The following is a 20,015-nucleotide window of genomic DNA, read 5'->3' on the forward strand; positions in this document are numbered from 1 at the left end:
GGCGCCTCCTGCTGGTCTCTCCTGGGAATTAGCTCAAACTTGCAGCTGGAGCGCCCTCTGCAGGCCGGTGATCCGTCTTCCGCTACTGGCCCCATGTCCCTCCCTGGACCCCGGTGTCCCTTTTATATGGGGTTCTGCCCCCTTGGCAGTAACCCCTTTTCCTTAGGGGTTTCCCCTCCCTGGGAACCCCCCCACCCTCTATCCCCACTTTGCTTCAGTGTCTTGGCTACTGCCAGTCATTGTCTAGCCCCACGCCCTGGGGCAGACTGCAGCATCAGCCACTCATCATCAGCAAAGGGTTTTGGACCTGCTGCCTTGGCCTAGCCCTGGGTTGCACCCTACAACCCCAGTACTTGCTGGCCTAATTCTAGGCTGCAGCCTGGGGCTTTCCAGGCAGGGGCTCCCCAGCTCCTCTGCCTTTCCCCAGCACTCTTTACCCTAGGTACCTGCTCTGGTTCTCGGCAGCCAGGCCCTTCTCCCTCTACAGACAGAGGAAGACTCTTTGCCCTTGGCTTTCCTGGCCTTCTTATTAGGCCCTCCTGCTCAGTTTGGGGTGTGGTCCCAGCTGCAGCCACTTCCCCAATCAGCCCAGCTTAAAAGGCTGCTTTCTCCAGCCCCAGCCCCTTCCCTGGGCTGTTTTTAACCCCTTCAGGGCCGGAGCAGGGATCCACCCTGCTACACACCCCTTTTCGAGTCACCGGGAAAACTGCCCAGGACCTAGAAAGAGAGGTCAGGGACATGCTGGCTTTGGGGGTGATCCAGCCGTCTTCCAGCCTTTGGGCCTCGACAGTGATACTGGTCCCCAAAAGGGATGGGTCAATCCGGGTCTGTGTGGACTATCGAAAGCTCAATGCCATCACCGTATCTGATGCCTACCCCATGCCCAGGCCTGACGAGCTCCTAGACAAGCTGGGAGGTGCTCGGTACCTCACCTTCATGGATCTTACAAAGGGCTACTGGCAAGTGCTGCTGGACTCAGATGCCAGATTAAAATGGGCCTTTATCACCCCTCTGGGGCTCTACGAGTTTCTGACCCTGCCCTTTGGCCTCAAGGGAGCTCCAGCCACCTTCCAGCGCCTGGTGGATCAGCTACTGAGGGGTGGAGAGTATTGCCGTGGCGTATATTGATGACATCTGTGTCTTTAGCTGGACCTGGGAGGACCACGTGTCCCAGGTTAAACAAGTGCTGGACCGACTCTGAGAGGCTGGTTTAACTGTAAAGGCTGAGAAGTGCAAGGTGGGGATGGCTAAAATATCTTATCTGGGCCATCGGGTGGGGAGTGGCTGCCTAAAGCCAGAACCAGCCAAAGTGGAGGTGATCAGAGACTGGTTTGCTCCCCAAACCAAAAAGCAGGTCCAAGCCTTTATTGGGATGGCAGGGTACTATCGAAGGTTTGTGCCCCACTTTAGCACCATAGCTGCCCTCATCACTGAGCTGTGCAAGAAGAGGAAGACAGACAAGGTGGTCTGGACCGAGGAGTGCCAGCAGGCTCTCCAGGCGCTGAAGGAGGCTCTGGTTAGTGGCCCAGTTCTGGCAAACCCAGACTTTGACAAGCCCTTTATGGTGTTCACCGATGCCTCAGACATGGGACTGGGGGCAGTGTTAATGCAGGAGGATGAAAAGGGGAAGAGATACCCCATCATGTACCTGAGCAAAAAGTTACTACCCCAGGAGCAGAATTACGTGGCCATCGAGAAGAAATGCCTGGCCATGGTGTGGGCCCTTAAGAAACTAGAGCCATGTCTCTTTGGGCCACACTTCACTGTGTACATCGACCACTCTCCCCTGACCTGGCTGCACCAGATGAAAGGAGCCAACGCCAAGCTCCTGAGGTGGAGCCTGCTCCTGCAGGATTATGACATGGATGTGGTCCATGTGAAGGGAAGTGCCAACCTGATAGCGGACGCGTTGTCCCGGAGAGGGGGCTCTGAACTTCCCCAGGTCACTGGGCAGAGTGACCCTGCTCAGTTCAGTCTCGAAGGGGGGAGAGATGTGATGCAGTAGGGACTGTCTGTGTGGGGGATGGGAGAGCCGGGGATGACTTTAGGTGAGGGACAGGACCTGAGCCTGTAATCTGAGCGATGCAGGTGGGAGGGGGGTCACACCTTTTCTTGGGAAGCTGGACAAAGGAAGGGGCCAGCTGGAGGGAGTTAGTTCAGTTTCGGTTTTGGGCTGGGTGGTGGAATTCAGGGAATCCTAAGCTGGGGACTAAGCTTCCTGAACCCTCAGAAGGACTTGATTGAGGGGTCCTGGTTGTGCCTACAAGCTCTACTGTAGCCTGTGTTCCTGTTGTCCAATAAACCTTCTATTTTACTGGCTGGCTGAGAGTCACTGTGAGTCCCAGGAAGAGGGATACAGGGCCTGACTCCCCCACACTCCGTGACACCTACCCCATCCCTTTTCAAGGACCAATCTCACAAGGCTGTTCTACTTCAAGTACAATCTGTTTTGGAATTGAGAGCAACAGAGGAAGTACCTCACCAGCACAAAGAGAAGGGCTTCTGTTCCTATCACTTTCTGATGTCTTCCCCACACTCCTCTCCAGAAAAAGAGGTGGTCTAAGGCCTGTTTTGGATTTGAGAAATCTGAATAGATTCATCCTGAAAATAATATTTCAGGATGGTCATCCTCTCATCTCTTTTTCTTTTCCTTGGAGATTGGTATGCTTCCCTCAGTTTTTAGATCACTTTCTTTCACATAATAATTCATTTAGGTCACAGAAAATTATCTTGATTCATTGTCAGGAACACAGACTGACAGTATGCAGTGCTGCCCTTTGATCTGTCCTCAGCCCAGAGGATGTTCACCAAATGTATATCAGTGGTAGCTGCCCATCTCCATTGTTCCAGCATTCAGTTAGTTAGTTTGAGGAACAGCAAAAGAGTACATCGAAACAGCATCATCATGTCATTTGGGGCTGACATTGAACCCAGAGAACTAATACATTTCCACTTCACCAATCCAACTAATACATTTCATGGGGGCAGATCTCAACGCCAAGACAGTGATGGCTTACCTTGTGGCAGACAAGTTTTCAGTCCATAGTCATCCTTTGCAAAAACCTCAAGTCTGACTCCAGGACAACAGTACGTTCTTACCTTCGACTTTTGGAGCATATGGCCTCATGCATGTACATGACTCAGCATGCCAAACTTAACTTCAGATATCTGCAGGCCTGGCTTCACTCTGTATGCCATCCAAATAGAAACTCTCTGGTCATGATGATTTGTATACCTGCATGAATGGTCAAGACCCTGAACTGGTGGATGGCTCCCCAGAACATCTGCAAAGGGTACCTTTCTTACCACTGGAACCAACAATGACCCTTGTAACAGATATGTCCACCAAAGGGTGAGATGCTCATCTTGGACAGTGTCAAGTTCAGATGCTATCAACAACTCAGGAAGCTATTCTCTGTATAAATATTTTAACACTTTGATCCATTTGTTGGGCTTACAAGACATTCATCACCACTATCAGAAATCAAGTGGTTCAAGTTCCTACCGACAACACCACTACTATGTTTTATCTAAACAAGCAGGGAACCAAGAAGTGATTCACTTGTGGAACTTCTGCATATGTAACAATATTTCTCTAAAGGCATTTCACCTTGCTAGGATGAGAAATACCTTAGCAGACTCTCTCACCAGACACTTAGTAGACCATCACAAGTGGTCTGTAAAGAAGGAGAGTCTAGAATGGATTTTTCAAGAATGGACATTCCCGGTAAAAGACCTCTTTGCAACAAACCTGAACAAACAAATGCAGGAAATTCTGCTTCAGGGCATGTCACAGCCTGGGCTCTGTAACATATGCCTTTCTTCTTCCAGGATGAGTAATAGAATCGTAGGGTTGGAAGGGCACCACAAGAATCATCTAATCTAACCACCTGCCAAGATGCAGGATTTGTTGTGTCTAAACCATCCAAGACAGATGGCTATCCAGCCTCCTTTTGAAAATCTCCAGTGAATAAGCTTCCAAAACCTCCCTGGGAAGTCTGTTCCATTATCCTATGTTCTTATAGTTAGAACTTTTTTTCCTGAGATTTAATCTAAATCTGCTATGCTGTAGTTTGAGCCCACTGCCTCTTGTCCTGTCCTCTGTGGCAAAAGAGAACAACTTTTTCTCCACCTTTTTTATGGCAGTCTTTCAAGTATTTGAAGACCGCTATCATGTCCTCCCCTTAATCTCCTCTTTTACAAACTAAACATACCCAGTTCCTTCAGCCTTCATTCATGTGGCTTGCATTCCATCCCTTTGAATGTCTTTGTCACTCGCCTCTGGATCCTTTCCCATTTCTCAACATCTTTTCTATACATTGGTAACCAAAATTGGACACAGTATTCTAGCTGAGGCCTAACCAGTGCTGAATAGAGTGGTACTATCATCTCCCGTGACTTGCATGCTAAAAAGCTCCTTGTACAACCACATTGGCCTACTGTTGCCCTTCTTATCTTTCTTCTGTGTCAAAATAACTTGATGTTGAGCCTCTAGTATTACATCTTCTAAGAACTGCCAATCCCTTTTGACTCCTTTTCTTCCTAATTGGTCGTTTCATGAGATGTTGCCTACTATTTATCTGAGTCTGTTGAAAATGCCTTTTTTGAAGCCCAGTGTCCTTTGTTTTGTTGTTCTCATTTCCTCCTGCTGATCTCAGGATCAGACACAAAGATCCTAATGGACAACATAGCCTGTATGTACTACATTGTTTGATGGGGGACGCTAGGTCACCCTCCCTATTCACAGAAGCGATGAGGTATGGAATTGGTGCATCTCCCACAATGTCTGTGGCTTACCTCCCAGGCACACAAAACCTGACAGTGGACAGTCTCAGTTGCAAATTCCCACATGACCACAAGAGGGAGATGAACCCAGCAATACTTCATGACATATTTGGATGATGGGGGACATCGTCCACAAACCTGTTTGCCACTCACCTGAACAAGAAAAGTCCATGCTACTGCTCCAGAGTGGGAATGGGTCAGCACTCCTTGGGTGATGCTTTTTTCATCCCCTGGAACAGGAAGTTTCTCTATGCCTTTCCTCCATTTCCTCTACTGTCAACAGTCCTGCTAAAAACAAAAAGAAACAGAGCCTATGTCATTCTAATTGCTCCTACTTGGCTGAGACAGACCCGGTACCCTTTCCTGTCACAACTTGCGACGTGCCCGATGATCCCGCTCCCAACCATTCTGCACCTCTTCTCACAGAACAGAGGATGTACCCTGCATCCCAGCTTAGGGATTCTCTGCCTCAAGGCATGGCTCCCAGTCGGTTCCAACATTTAGAAAGCTCCTGTTAAACGGAGGTACAAGAAGTTCTGTGCACAGCAGAAAGGCCTTGACTTCACATACTTACCTGCAAAAATGGTCCAGGTTTCAGATTTGGTGCTCTTTTCAACAAATTTCCCCAACATCCGTGACTCTTCCACATATCTTAGACTAAGCATTGACCCTAAAGCTCTCTCAGGATCCACTTAGCAGCTATAACAACTTTCCACCAACCAGAAGGATATTCAGTGCTGTCACATCCAACCACTAAAAGTAAACCTCTTCCCACAACCTTGTCTTCCGATTCCCATGTGGAACCTAAACCTGGTACTGAAAGCATTGATTAGGCCTTTCAAACTATGGCCACCTGTTCGCTGATGTACATTTCCATGAAAACGGCCTTCCTAATAGCAATTACATTTACCATGAGAATAGGAGAGAGAGCTGTTGTGATGGCACATACCCCCAACACAGTATTCTTTCCAAAGAAGGTTACGCTTAGGCCTCATCCAAAATTCATCTTGAAGTTGACCTCCCTGTTTCATGAATCAATTAATTCACTTTTCAATCTTTTACCTTAATATTGCATACCTTGAATGTCAGGAGAGCCCTGGCCTTCTACTTGGACAGTACTAAGGCCTTCAGGAAGTCCCATAAGCTTTTCCTCTCCATTGCAGAAAGATCCAAAGGTTCAGCAATATCAGCCTAAAGGCTTTCCAAGTCGGTCTTGACTTACATCAGTGTTCCAAGTTCACAATATGATTCCTCCAGACTCTGTTCGGATACACTACACAAGGTCAATTTCTTCACTGTCACCTTCTTCAAGAATGTCCCTATCTTGGAGATTTGTAGCACAGTGACATGGGCATCAGCCCATACTTTCACAGAACACTTTGCGATGACTGGGGACTCTGCTGCTGAAGCCATCTTTGGCTCCATAGTACTGCCAAGTGTAACTGACCCAACTCCGAAGTCCCAGCTCTCTAGAAGGGGTATTGCTTGGGAGTCACCTACAGTGACACTACTCGAAGAAGTTGTTACTCACTGTGTGCAATAATGATGGTTCTTTAAGATGTGTCCTGCTATGGGTGCTCCACTACCTATCCTCCTCCCCTCTACTTTGGAGTTATTGTCAGTGACTCTGCAGTAGAGAAGGAACTGAGGATCAGGGGTTAGCCCACGTGCACTGACTACCCTCCTGGAGCAGCACAAGGAAACTGCTACCAAAGTTGTCTGATCAGTAGCGCAGGGACACAAGCACATCTACGGTGGAGCACCCATAGGGACACACATCTTGAAAAACCATCATTACTGCACAAGGTGAGTAAATTCTACTTGCTACCGATGAAAACACTGTTTCTTCTTCGAGTGCTTGCTCATATCCATTCCAGTAGGTGTGCGCGCGCCGTGTGCACGTTCGTCGGAGACTTTACCCTAGCAACACTCGGTGGGCCGGCAGGGCGCCCCCTGGAGTGGCGCCGCCACGGCGCCTGATATATACCCCTGCCGGCCCGACCGCTCCTCAGTTCCTTCTTACCGCCCGTGTCGGTCGTTGGAACTGTGGAGTGCAGATTATCTGTTCTCCACCTCCCTAGCATTTGCTTGTATCCTCTTGAATTTTGTATATAGTTGAACTTTAAATAGTAGTTAGTAGTTAGTTTTCGTTCTTTAGTAGTTGTTTGTAATTAGTTACTAGGGATCGCGGGTTAGCCCGTCCCCTACCCCGGTACCGGGCTCATGCCCAGGTCGCCGGGCTTCAAACCGTGCGTGGCCTGCCGTCGCCCGATGCCCACAGGCGACCCGCACGATTCTTGTCTGAAGTGTCTGGGCGACTCCCACCTGACAGACAGATGCAAAATTTGTAAGGCGTTCAAGCCCCGAACCAGGAAGAGAGGGACGTTCGCCTTAAACAGTTGCTCATGGAGGCAGCGCTCACTCCACCGTCCTCGCACGCCCGCGGCACGGGAACAAGCGCCTCCTCGGCACCGCATCATACGCCCTCAAAGAAGACACCTCACCAGTCTCCGGGCACCAACTCCTGTCGGCACCGCTCGCTCTCCGAGAGGCAAGAAGCGTAAGCCTCCTGCGGCCGCTACACCAGCCCCCGCAGTCAGAGCGCTTGCCCACAACAGACCGCCCGGCACCGACTCTCTGCCGCGGCCTCGAGGTCTGTTGCACCGTTGATTCCGGCCTCGGAAGGGCCGTCGAGTCCGGTGCCTATTGGCTCCCCGGCGCGTGCCGCGGTTGAGCTCATTGTGCCTTCAACCCGGAGACGTTCTCAGCCGCACGAGACCTCATTGCGATGACGGAGCCTGAGCGCTCGACCCCCGGCACCGCCGGTGCGGGTCCCACAATCTCTGGGCAAGCCGGCTCTCGTGAGACCTTCTCCCGGCACCGTGGGACTTCGTTCCAGGTCGAGGTCACGCAGACGGTCCCGGTCTCACCATCACTCCGGATCCCGCGGCCGCTCGCAGTCCCGGTACCGTTCCCCTTCACGGTACCGGACGTACTCGCGGTACTGCTCACGGTCCCGATCGCCGTCGAGGCATTACCGGCGCCGTTCCAGATCTCGGCACCGCTCTCCCGGCACCGTACGTCACGAAGCCGGTCTCCGGCACGGAGGGTCCCGGCACCGGTCGACCTCCAGGCACCGCACGTCTCGCAGCCGATCTCGGCACGGCGGCTCCCGGCACCGGTCGATCTCCCGGCACCGCGCTGTAGTAGGTCCGGTCGCATTCACGGCACCGGCGGGACTCCAAGTACCGTTCCCGGCACCACGTGGACAGTGATTCACCTGGCCGTAGAGAGGATCATCTCAGACTCTCGGCCCCGCCGTGGCCAACCCGCCAACCATCCGTTTCCTCCCATGGCGACTCGGCGTCTTATGGGGATTCGGACACTCAAGGCCCTCAGCAGTGGCCCTTTTGGACTCCGTGGGCTTACCACCAGAGCCAGGGCGTCACCAGCCACCGCCTCGCTCAGTTCCTCGACCGACAAGGGCACCTGAGTCCACGGTGAGCAGACCACCTCCGGACACTATGGAACAGCTCCCTGCCCGGGATACGCCTCACCTGACCAAGCCGTAGATGCCCACCAGGACCAAGAGTCTCTTCAAGACCCTTTGGTCCCGGGAGTCTCGTCCTCTTCTTCCCGGACGAGGCTGTGGCGGGAACATCTACATCAGGCCACCGCCTATCGACCTCAGGGCTCACCAGGACCTACTACGACGGGTTGCTTAAATATAAACCTACCCGTAGAGGAAGTCCCTGAGGTGGATGACCAGTGGTCACTATCCTCTCAGCGGAGGCCCCAACCCGCGTAGCGCTCCCCTTCATTCGTACCATCCAGGCACGAGCCGATACAATCTGGCAGACCCGGCTTCGGTGCCACGGCCCACGGCAAAAGGGGTTGAGCGCAAATACATGGTCCCGTCCACAGGGTACGAATACCTCTATGTCACCCTCCGCCTTGCTCGTTGGTGGTCCAATCAGTCAACGAGCGAGAGCGGCATGGTCAACAAGCCCTGCGCCCAAGTCTAGAGAGGCAGGCGCATGGACCTCCTGGGCAGGAAGATTTACTCTGCTGGGGGTCTCCAGCTCAGAGTCGCCAATCAACAGGCCCTACTGAGCCGTTACAGTTTTTAACACTTGGGAGGCAGTGGGAAAATTTACTGACCTTGTCCCACAGGACTCCGCCAAGATTCTCGGCGCTCCTGCAGGAGGGAAAAAAGGTGGCGCGACTCCCTTCAGGCCTCCTTAGATGCAGCAGACTCTGCAGCTAGAACTCTTGCATCAGGGGTCGCTATGAGGCGTATTTCGTGGCTGCAAGCGTCCGGTTACCGCCGGAGGTCCAGTACACGATACAGGACCTACCCTTTGACGGCCAGGGTCTCTTCTCTCAGAAGACAGACCCTCGCCTCCAAAGTCTAAAGACAATCGCGTGATAATGCGCTCGCTGGGGATGCACACCGCAGACTCAAAGACGGCCCTTCCGTCCCCAGCCCCGACGGTTCTACCCCCCACCTCGGACCAAGGACAAGACTTCTCCAGGCGCAGAGGCAGGACCTCTCGTAGACGCCAGTCTGGCCCTCAAGGGGGTAACAACTCCGGTCCCACCAAACCACCAGCGGACCGAAACTAGCTTTGAAGGTGCGCTCGAGAGCACCGTACCGATTTCCTCTCCAGATCCCGCTCATTTTCCAACCGCCTCGCCGCTTTCTTCCCTGCCTGGTCCCAGCTAACATCAGACCGCTGGGTCCTCAGCACGTGGAAGGTGGCTACCGTCTTCAGTTTTTTCGACCCCGCCTTCCACCCCCCCTCCTCGTCCCTCTTCAGGGACCCCTCTCACGAGCAACTCCTCCTACAGAAGTTTCGAAGCTCCTCACATTGGGAGCCATAGAGGAGGTTCCAGAGCCATGAGAGGCAGAGGGTTCTATTCCAGGTACTTCCTGATTCCCAAGGCGAAAGGCGGCCTCCGCCCCATCTTAGACCTGCGAGCTCTGAACAAGTACATCAGGAAGCTCAAGTTCCGCATGGTATGCCTGGGAAACATCATTCCTTCCCTCGATCCCGGAGATTGTACGCTGCTCTCGACATGAGAGACGCATATTTCATATCGCGATCTACCCACCGCACAGGAGGTTTCTTCGTTTCGTAGTGAACCGTCATCACTACCAGTTTGCGGTTCTGCCCTTCGCCTCTCCTCGCCCTCGAGTTTTTACCAAGTGTATGGCAGTAGTCGCGGCCTACCTCCGTCGTCGTCACATTCATGTCTTTCCCTACCTCGACGACTGGCTGATTCGAGGGGCTTCCGAGGCCCAGGTGACCGGGCACGTACAGTTCATCAAAGATCTGTTCTCATCGTCTAGGATTGATCATCAATCTAGACAAATCCATCCTGCTCCCAACTCAGGAAATAGAATTCATAGGAGCGCTGCTGGACTCGAATCGAGCAACAGCCAGCTTGCCCCCTCAAGATTCACAGCGATAGTTTCTCTCGTTCAGGGGCTCCACGCCTTTCCCACTACCACTGCCCGCACGTCCTCGCCTCCTCGGTCACATGGCTGCGTGCACTTTTGTGACAAAGCACGCGAGACTACGCATGCGCCCTCTGCAACTCTGGCTCGCCTCAGTCTTTCGGCACGCAGGGATGCCCTGGACATGATAGTCACAATACCGTCTCACGTACTGGGCTCCCTCAACTGGTGGCTGGACCCCGCCCTGGTGTGCGCCGGTCGGCCGTTCCAGCCGCCTCAACCCTCGCTATCCCCTGACGACGGATGCTTCCTGCTCTGGGTGGGGCGCACACTCTGGCCAGCTGCAGACCAAGGTCTTTGGTCCTTGCCAGAACTCCAGCTCCACATCAATGTCCGCGAACTAAGGCGGTCCGGTTGGCGTGCCAGGCATTTCGCGAGCAGCTACAGGGCCGTTTGTTGCCATTTTCACGGACAACACAACGGCCATGTATTATATAAACAAGCAAGGAGGAACACGATCTCTCCTCTTTGCCAAGAGGCCTACAACTGTGGGACTTTTGTATAGCCCAGTCGATCGACTTGATAGCCTCCTTCCTCCCCGGGTCCGGAATACTCTAGCGGACCGCCTGAGCCGATCGTTCCTGACACACGAATGGTCCATCCGTCCGGACGTCCTGTTTTCTGTTTTCCGGAGGTGGGCTTTCCCCAGATAGACCTATTCGCCTCCAAGGAGAACAGGAAGTGTCAGATGTTCTGCTCCCTCCAGGGCCGCTCCCCGGGCTCCTCTCGGACGCCTTTCTCATTCCCTGGACAAGGGGTCTCCTGTATGCGTTTCCACCTTTCCCTTAATCCACAGGGTCCTGCTCAAGTTGCGCAGGGACAAGGCCAAGCTGATCCTGATCGCTCCGGCATGGCCGAGACAGTATTGGTACACCATGCTGCTCGACCTGCCCCTGGCGCCTCCAATACCACTACCTCTCTACCAGGACCTTATAACACAAGACTTCGGCAGGCTTCGTCACCCAGACCTCCGTCCCTACACCTGACGGCGTGGCTTCTGTCTGGTTGAACGAGTCTGAGCGCCAGTGCTCCCCGAGGTCAACAGGTCTTTGGGTAGCAGGAAACCCTCTACGCGGTGACTTATCTTGCAAAGTGGAAGCGATTCTCATTCTGGTGTACACGGCATTCATGGTCCCTGATGCCGTTCCAGTCTCTGTCGTCCTCTGGACTACTTGTTGATATCTCAAGGGCCAGGGCCTAGCCCTCTTCCATTAGGGTCCATCTAGCCGCAATCTCCACTTCCATCCTGGAGAGTCCTGGTACTTCCACCTTTTCACACCCCATCGTTTCTAGATTCCTTAAGGGATTGGGTACTTTCACCTTTACACCCCATCGTTTTAACCTTCAGGGATGGAGACACTTTACTCGTTTAACGCTCCTTCCCCAGTGGATCAAACTAGGTGCTGTCTAATCATGGACCCCTCTTGAGCGTAGAACATGCTCTTACTTATCTGTTCTGGAAGATCCTCGTTACCGTATCACCTCATGCCAGTGGTATCTGGAGTGCTCGTGCGTTGGTCGTAGATCCACTTACTACCATGTCTTTCAGACATAAGTCAGCTTGAAGACGCCAACCAGCTTCCTCGAAGGTGGCTCACCATCATTCATCTATCAAGTATTTTTCTGCCGGTCTTCTCCGAAGCCGCACACCCCACGAGACAGCACTACCCACACCCTGGATGTCGCCGGCCCTCGCGTCTCATCAACGGACTAAAGCTTCAGACGCGTCGCCAATTATTACAGTGCGGACGTATGAAGGTCTCCCTATAACTTCCAGAGAATTTCTCGTGACGGTAACATCTTGTACCACACGGCTATGACTATGCCACGTCCCAATTGGCGATACGCCCAGTCTACTCGGTAATTTTTCCGGGCTGCTTTCCTGGCCCAAGTCCCCATCCAGGACATATGCCGGGCGGCTACCTGGTTGTCTGTGCATACCTTTACATCGCACTATGCGCTGGTTGAACAATCTCGAGACGCCGCCGCCTTCGGTTCAGCGGTCTTGCTTTCCGCAATGTCTCACTCCGACCCCACCGCCTAGGTAAGGCTTGGGAATCACCTACTGGAATGGATATGAGCAAGCACTCGAAGAAGAAAACAAGGTTACTCACCTTTGTAACTGTTGTTCTTCGAGATGTGTTGCTCATATCCATTCTACACCCGCCCTCCTTCCCCTCTGTCGGAGTAGCCGTCAAGAAGGAACTGACGAGCGGTCGGGCCGGCAGGGGTATATATCAGGCACCGTGGCGGCGCCACTCCAGGGGGCGCCCTGCCGGCCCACCGAGTGTTGTTAGAGTAAAAGTCTCCGACGAAGGTGCACGGGGCGCGCACACCTACTGGAATGGATATGAGCAACACATCTCGAAGAACAACAGTTACAAAGGTGAGTAACCTTGTTTTTTGGTAGCAGTTACTTTTGTGAGGATGGCATCAGAGCTTAAAGCATTACCAGAAGACCCTTCCTTCACAGTATTCCACCAGGGTAAAGTCTATCTTACGCTGAATCCTAAGTTTATACCAAAGGTTGTTTGGCATTCCACCTCAATCAAACCAACCAAACTTCTGGTTTTTGTTTTTGAAGCCTCACTCTAATAAAACGGAGGAGAGGCTTCATACCTTGGATGTCTAGAGAGCTTTATTCTTTTACTTATACATACAAAGTCGTTCAGGTAATCTCCTAGACTTTTTGTATCCTACGCTGAAAGGATTAAAGGCAACCTCTTACAGTTCAATATATATCTGACTGGATTTCTGACTATATCTAGCTAAGGTCTCTTGTCCTATGAGGATAACAGCCCTTTCTACTAGGGTTCATTCCACTTGATCAGCCTTTTTGAACAACATAACTATAGTGGACATTTGCAAAGAAGCAACATGGTCATCTGCACCTACCTTCTCCAGACACTACACTTCTACTTAAACTTCCTGAGCTGATGTGAACTTTGGCAAGATGATGCAGCAGTCTCTCTTCAAATAATTAAAGTCCCACCATCCTCAAGGTAACTTTTACTGAGTTGCTTACAGTGGAATGTGTATGTGCACAACTATTCAGAGGAGAAAAAATGGTTACATACCTGTACAGTTAACTATTATTCTTGGAATGTATATGGGCATAACATATCTCAATGTCCCTTCTGCTTTCCTGTTACTTTGAGTCTTTGTTGGATGTTCATGTGAAGGAATAGAGAGGGAGGCAGAGCCACAACCATTTAATGCCCTCAGCTCTATGTACAAGTGTGGGAAGGGGCACATGTGCCACCCACCAGTATGGTTGGCACAAGTCTACAACTTGAATGCATAAGGCACACATATACCTACAGTGGACTATGTATATGTTCACCACACATCTCAAAGAACGATAGTTATTGTACAGGTAAATAATTTTTTAATTATTATTTTAATAATTTTAACAGTGTGAATTACAAAGCCAAGTAAAGATCTTAATAGTTAGCATCCACATCTCAATGCTTTGGAGTCAAGGACATATTCAGCATGATATAGAAATTTGTGGCAGAACAGGGAAAACAACCCATTCTCCTCGGTCCCAGTCAGGGTCTCATAGCATCTGATCATGTAATTAAAGACTGTATTGTTCATCTGTGTTTCTCACAGTGCTTTGCTGAGGTGGCTGTGCAAGAGTTGCTCCGTTTTTTACACAGCGAATAACCAAACACATAAATTTGGCTTAATCTGATTGAGAGACAATGTGGCTAAATTAGTGAGATTTGGATATGCCATAGCAGAGATTTGGGTCCTATTCCCAGCTCGGTCAGAAATTCTCTCTCAGAAATGATCACGAGCAACCTCTCAGATCATCAATTAACTCATCTAACCTCTTACGGTAATGGCCTAAGTGAATATGGGCTGTGAAGGACACAATTGTTAACAATGATCACTGGAAGGGGGAGACTCAAAATCATCATGTCCTGGGTTCCCAGTCAAGTACATCTTCACATAAGCCAAGAAGTATTTTGTCTGTGTCTTGTCTTGAGCTCTGGCTTGTGCATTTCATATGTAGGAGAACAAAGAAAAAAGAAACCAAAAACAAAGGGTTATATTAGAAAGTGTTAGGGTACTGAACTATACGTGTTGTTAGTTGTGCTGTTAATTTTTTCAGATTAATAGTTTATTTGGCAAAAAATAAAAAAATAAAAAAAAAACCCCCAAACCACAACAGTTTGGTTGACTCAAAACTTTTCACAAATTTTATGTGAATTTGCTAAATAATTCCAACCAAAAATATTTTGGTAGTGGTAGCTGTGGCTATTTCCTTATAATATTTAGCCCAGTGGTTAGGGCATTCATTGGGGATGGGGAGACTGCCTGATGTGGAGAAGAGATTTGAAAATACTCTCCTACCTCTCAGGAGAGTACCCTTATCATAGCATTATGGAATATTTTGCAGTGGTCTCTTTTAGTCTTTCTTGTGGAAGTTCCACTTTTTATTGGAGCACAGATGTGAATTTGGGTCTCCCACATCCTAGGTGAGTGCCCTAGCCACCAGGCTACAGAGTCATTCATTTGCGCTGTCTTTCTGATCCAATTACTATTCATTGCCATTATGAATGACATTGGCTGCTATACCATAGACTGATATCACCACTACCTCTTCCTCCTCCTGCTACTTTGTGAATCTAGCCCTTTAAAAATGCCTGAAATAGAACATTCCACCAAAAGCAGGGTTTTTTTTCAGTTTTTCCAAAACATTTAGCAATTTTCAGATTCAGTTTATTTAGTACTGATTTTTTCCGATTGCCAGCAACCAAAAGAAAAAAAAGTACGTTGTTCACCCTGTGCCAGTTCCTATTGCTCCACTTATTATGAAAGTATCCTTTGAATAAACAAACACTACGAAAAGTAACCTCAGAATTACAAAGAGTGTTTTTCAATATGACATGAAAAGGACTACAAGGAAAGAAGAATTACAACAGCCCCATGATTATAGTGGAATCACTGTAGATGGCGTCCCAGTAGTTTGTCAACAATTTAAATCTTTTGTATCAGTTCTATACCCTATTCTGATTAGACTAAATATTCATGTGCTTTCCAATGAAACAGTTAATAGACAGAACTAGGATATCAAAATAGCTTCTTGACCTAATGAAATACATTAAAGATTACTTGGACCACTGGAAACACTTCACAGCTACTTCTATATGGTATATTATAGAGCTAAAACTTAATATCTTAGATTGACTCAGTTATATAGTTTGTGTTCACTGGTGCTACACCTAGAATTACAGCACATAAACATATAAGAAAAATATGTCTGGCTATGGAAGAAACTCTGCATTGCATTGTTACAGCTATAAAATAGACTGAATTGTGATTAATCTGTTTGCTCAGATTTACTTGTCTAGTATCCCAGGTTAGGCTAGGTACAGTCTAATATGAAAAATGCTCCAGAATATTGGCTGGAAATGTCATTTTCATAAGCACATCTACTAGAAGAATTCTACCATCCTCAGGTATTGTCCAGATATATGGTCTAAAATGCAAAAAATAAAATTGCTGACAATTCTATACCTACTTCCCTTGAGCACACTAAATTCAGAATTCCCCATAGCTTATCAGAATTAAGCTTTCAATTACTGGGAAATTCCAGGCATCTGACATTTCTTTGATTTAAAAGAGAAAAAAATGTTTAGATAGGAAACGTTTTGGATCCACATAACTCCTTTTCTAGAATAGGCTCCATGGCATTATAGTTAAGACAGATACTCTGCTTGGGCCTTTCTTAGCCCAAGAACAACTCTTCATACAAAATAGAAAAGGAAAGGCCTTTCATCTTCTCTTTGCTCAATCCTACTAACGTCTCTGTGGGACAAAAATCTTCATTTATGTGACTGGATAGTATAAGTTTTTGGCAGAATACTAGCAAACAGTACACTGTATACAATATAACATCTTGTATTTTTCAGTTTTGATACAGATCATATGAAAGATTATATAAAAATGTATGTGTGTATCTATGTAATTATAAAGTATGTTATCCTTATCCTGGTACGACTTACATGATTAGTCCAAGGAAAACACATATTAATGATTTGGAAACACATTAAAAATGTTATACCAAATATAGTGCATATCATATAAACTACACCTAATGAAAATGATGATTCAGCTACCAGCCAATATTGATGATATTCATTAAATGAGAAGAGCTGAAGAAAAGCTTTGTGAAGCTTGGAAGTTTCTCTCTTTCATCAACAAAAACTGGTCCAATAGACAATATTACCTCACCACCTTGTCTCTCTCATATCCTGGAACCAATATGGCTACAACACTGGAATATATCAGTAATGGCAGACTTTCCATGAAAAGACATTTATGAAGCTGATACTGTTGTGCAAACATCCATGCAGGCTTTACTGCACATTTTGACCAGAGAAGTTGGTGCAATTATTGATATAGTCATTTCTGAAGATAGTATGTAATAAGTTTAATTGAGAAGGTCTTTTCCTGGCAGCCTCTAAAGCCTCAGTAAGGTGAGATGAAATGGTCCCAGCTAGAAATTAAATTGCATTTAATTCAACCTGAAGGTTGCATTTAATACTTTATTAACACAACAGAACCTCTTTATAATCTTATCAAAGCTGTTTACAGAATGTCTTGCTTTAGAACAACTTCCTGTGTTGTTTTTTCTTCCAGCTTCTCTTTACAAATAAATACATTAAATAAAATGCTTTCTAATATTTTTCCCTAAAACCTACAATGTTGAAAAAAAAAGAACAGTTTTGTGTCAAATACTTAGTATGAATTTACCTAATTTCAAATCAATGCTCACAGTGAAAAACATTTGTGTTACACATTGGAAAGAAACAAGGCTGGTCAGAAGGGACTGGTTGAGCATTCTCATGGTAGCATTGTGTCCTGTCCATTTACGGAAAGGTGGTAGATGACCTCATGTGGCCTCCTGTCTCCATATCCCTGCTGCCTGTGGAAAAGGCTGCTTGCAGCTGCCGCCATCCTATTTCTATAGGAAAGAGAAGAAAGACCACCAATGACCTGTCTCCAAAGAGCTCTGCTTCAGCAGAGCCTCTTGGTGTTGTAAGTTTTGTTGCATTTTGTATCTCTTTTCAGAGATTTTCTATCCAGAAAGTTCAAGAGAGATATTTTGTAAAGTAATGTAAGAAGTTACTTTTTATTTTTGTTTAAAAAATGTTCAGGCAAGTTTCTACTCACATCCAGTATAACAGTGCTATACAAATTGCAAGAATTTTACCTAACAAGATAACTATTTTACTATTCTTCACTTAATCTTGACAATTGTGTTGATTTCAAATCATTAAAGACCAAAGGATGAATTGTTCTTACACCTGAAGCCAGTAAAGTTATGCTGGATTTTCACCAGTGTCAATGATAGCGGAATTTAGCCCCATATGGTTTTATCACAGGAAACCCATTTTCTTTTCCATGTTTGGAGTAATGATTTTCTCTGTAGATTTTCTGTATCTGTTCCCCACTGTTGTTATTTATTACTCAGTCAATTAAATTTCATTAATAATGTTGCATAAATATACATATGTATTCTAGCTAAATTATTGATTTTGCTGGTTTATTAGTTGTTTCTGAGACAGAAGTTATATTAAAAGATCTGGAAAAAATTCTGAGGCGTGTTGCAGACCCTTTAAAAACAACCTGTGGGTTGTATGGAAATGGAGAGGGAAAAGATTCAGGAGAAAAGGTATGAATTATACATGGTATTGCTAACTAGTTACTGGAAACATTTTTAATTTTAGTGGAATTTATGATAGTGCTTAAGAAAGACACTTTTAAATATGTTTTAATGACTATGTAACATACTTCTGAAAACAATGTATACTGCCCACTTTTTGAATGCTTTATATTTAATCATAATAATGATATAAAATAAAATTGTTTAAAGATCATATTTAATACAAACCAGTTTCACTGTAGCCTGCATTTAAAACAGAAGATATTTGAAATTAATATTCATAGTTGAAATCCCAGTCTCAGGGAGATGCATCCACTGATATCCCCATTATTAATTATACTGCAGATGTCTGCATGTGGGCAGACAAGTAGATCTCACTTGAAATACTCGTATACCTATATTTCAAATTTGGGTGTAGTATATCTAGCTAGGAGATGGCCTCTAGAGATCTACACTCTCCCTGCACATGGTCCAGGATCACCAAACAGCTAATCCTGTATCTGCAACACACTTAATAAGTTACCTTTTTTATTCAAGGGCCCATTTAGCTAATGTTTACTTTATTTCCCCTCTATTTAAATGTAAAAAAAAAAAGCACCTAATCAGATTGTCTTTAAGTGATTGTCCACATCTATTCCATTATTGGTACACACACACCCCATGTGTGCAAGAGTGCAATCTTTTTAAATAGCACTGTCTTTCAGGGCCATGTCTGAACTCTCTGGTGCTCCATATCTGAGGTCATAAAGGTGAGGTGATAGCAAGTGACCTGCAATTCCTTCTTACTGCCTGCGGCTACAAGATGGAACACCTTCAGTGTCTGTGTCTATGCGCAATGTGCAACTGATTTTCTATGTTGAGTTCTTAATTAATGCTCTAGCTATAGTTGGTATAGTTTAAGCCCATTTGCAAAAAAGAAAAGCAAAAAAAAGAAAGAAAAAAAACCCCCTTCAAGTTAAGGATATGCTTAACTTGCCCCAGACCTTGCCCCAGATGTAGTGAAGTCAAAGTCCCCTAGATTCAAGACCTATCTTTCTTGGGAGGCAGCTGTTCCTAGTATGAACACTCTAACTGCCTCTTCTGCCTTGGGGAAGTACCTATATCATGCAAGTTTCTATATGCTGCTTCTTTCCCAAAAGAATCCAAAAGCAAGGGAATCCCACCTGAAGCTTTTCCTCTTTGAGAAGTACATGATGGCCTTGTTATGTCCTGAAGGAGAGACCATCTTACTGGATCACACCAGCTCTGTGAGTTCTCCAGTAAGTCAAGTGTCTACCTCAGGCACTAGAGGTCATTTGGCACTGAGGAAGTCCCACTCTTCTATTGTGTAGTCAACCAGAGCTTCCCTACCCTCCTTCACTCAACACTGAAAAGAGAGGATGCTTATTGGTGACCACAGATCTCCCTCTCTGGGTCCGAGCAGATTTATCTTAGAAGGCAGTTTAAGGCCCAGATTGGATACTGCTGACACTTCGACACTGAAGGGTCATCAGATTAACTTAGTGCAGCTTGGAGAAACTACTTGTGTGCCTGGCACTGACAAACAAGAATTGAAGCATCTGACACTAGAGCAACTGGAACTGAAATTTTAAATGGCAGACCTTCCCATGCTAGCACTGAAGCTCATTGCACTAAAGAATCCAGTGTAACCTAAGCTGTCAGTCCTGGTATCACGCCTCTGGCACCTATGATGGAGCACCTAGCACTTCACTTTATGGTACCAACCTCACATGTCAGGCTGGAGGAAACACTACCTTCTCTTGTTGTGGTACCTAATGGTATCGGACTAATCAGAGTCACCATTTCTGGCCTCCTGGAAGAAACTACTCATTGACCCCAGCCTTGATACTGATACAAAAATTTCTGGGACCCTCATGAACTCTTGAAAGATAATCTCTGCCAATGAAAGATTTATATCCCTTCTCCTCTGCCTCACTTGCCCTACTGAAGTGGAGCATGCTAATTGCCCCATTGTCATGAAGCAGTTCACTGCTGGGACTATTGTATCAGCCCTCAAGTCTACACACC

General features: G+C 47.2%; 1 protein-coding gene across 1 annotated transcript in view; it reads left to right on the forward strand.

Annotated features, from left to right (window-relative positions):
- The window catches only part of ZCWPW2 (zinc finger CW-type and PWWP domain containing 2), a 134,475-nt gene that overhangs the window by 96,097 nt on the left and 18,363 nt on the right, over positions 1-20,015 (forward strand). The window contains exon 7 of the mRNA XM_032790018.2: positions 17,875-17,996. Coding sequence (XP_032645909.1) covers positions 17,875-17,996 — 122 coding nt within the window. The remainder of the gene's footprint in view (positions 1-17,874; positions 17,997-20,015) is intronic.

The sequence above is a fragment of the Chelonoidis abingdonii genome, chromosome 2 (assembly GCF_003597395.2).
Source record: "Chelonoidis abingdonii isolate Lonesome George chromosome 2, CheloAbing_2.0, whole genome shotgun sequence".
NCBI classification, from domain to species: Eukaryota; Metazoa; Chordata; order Testudines; family Testudinidae; genus Chelonoidis; species Chelonoidis abingdonii.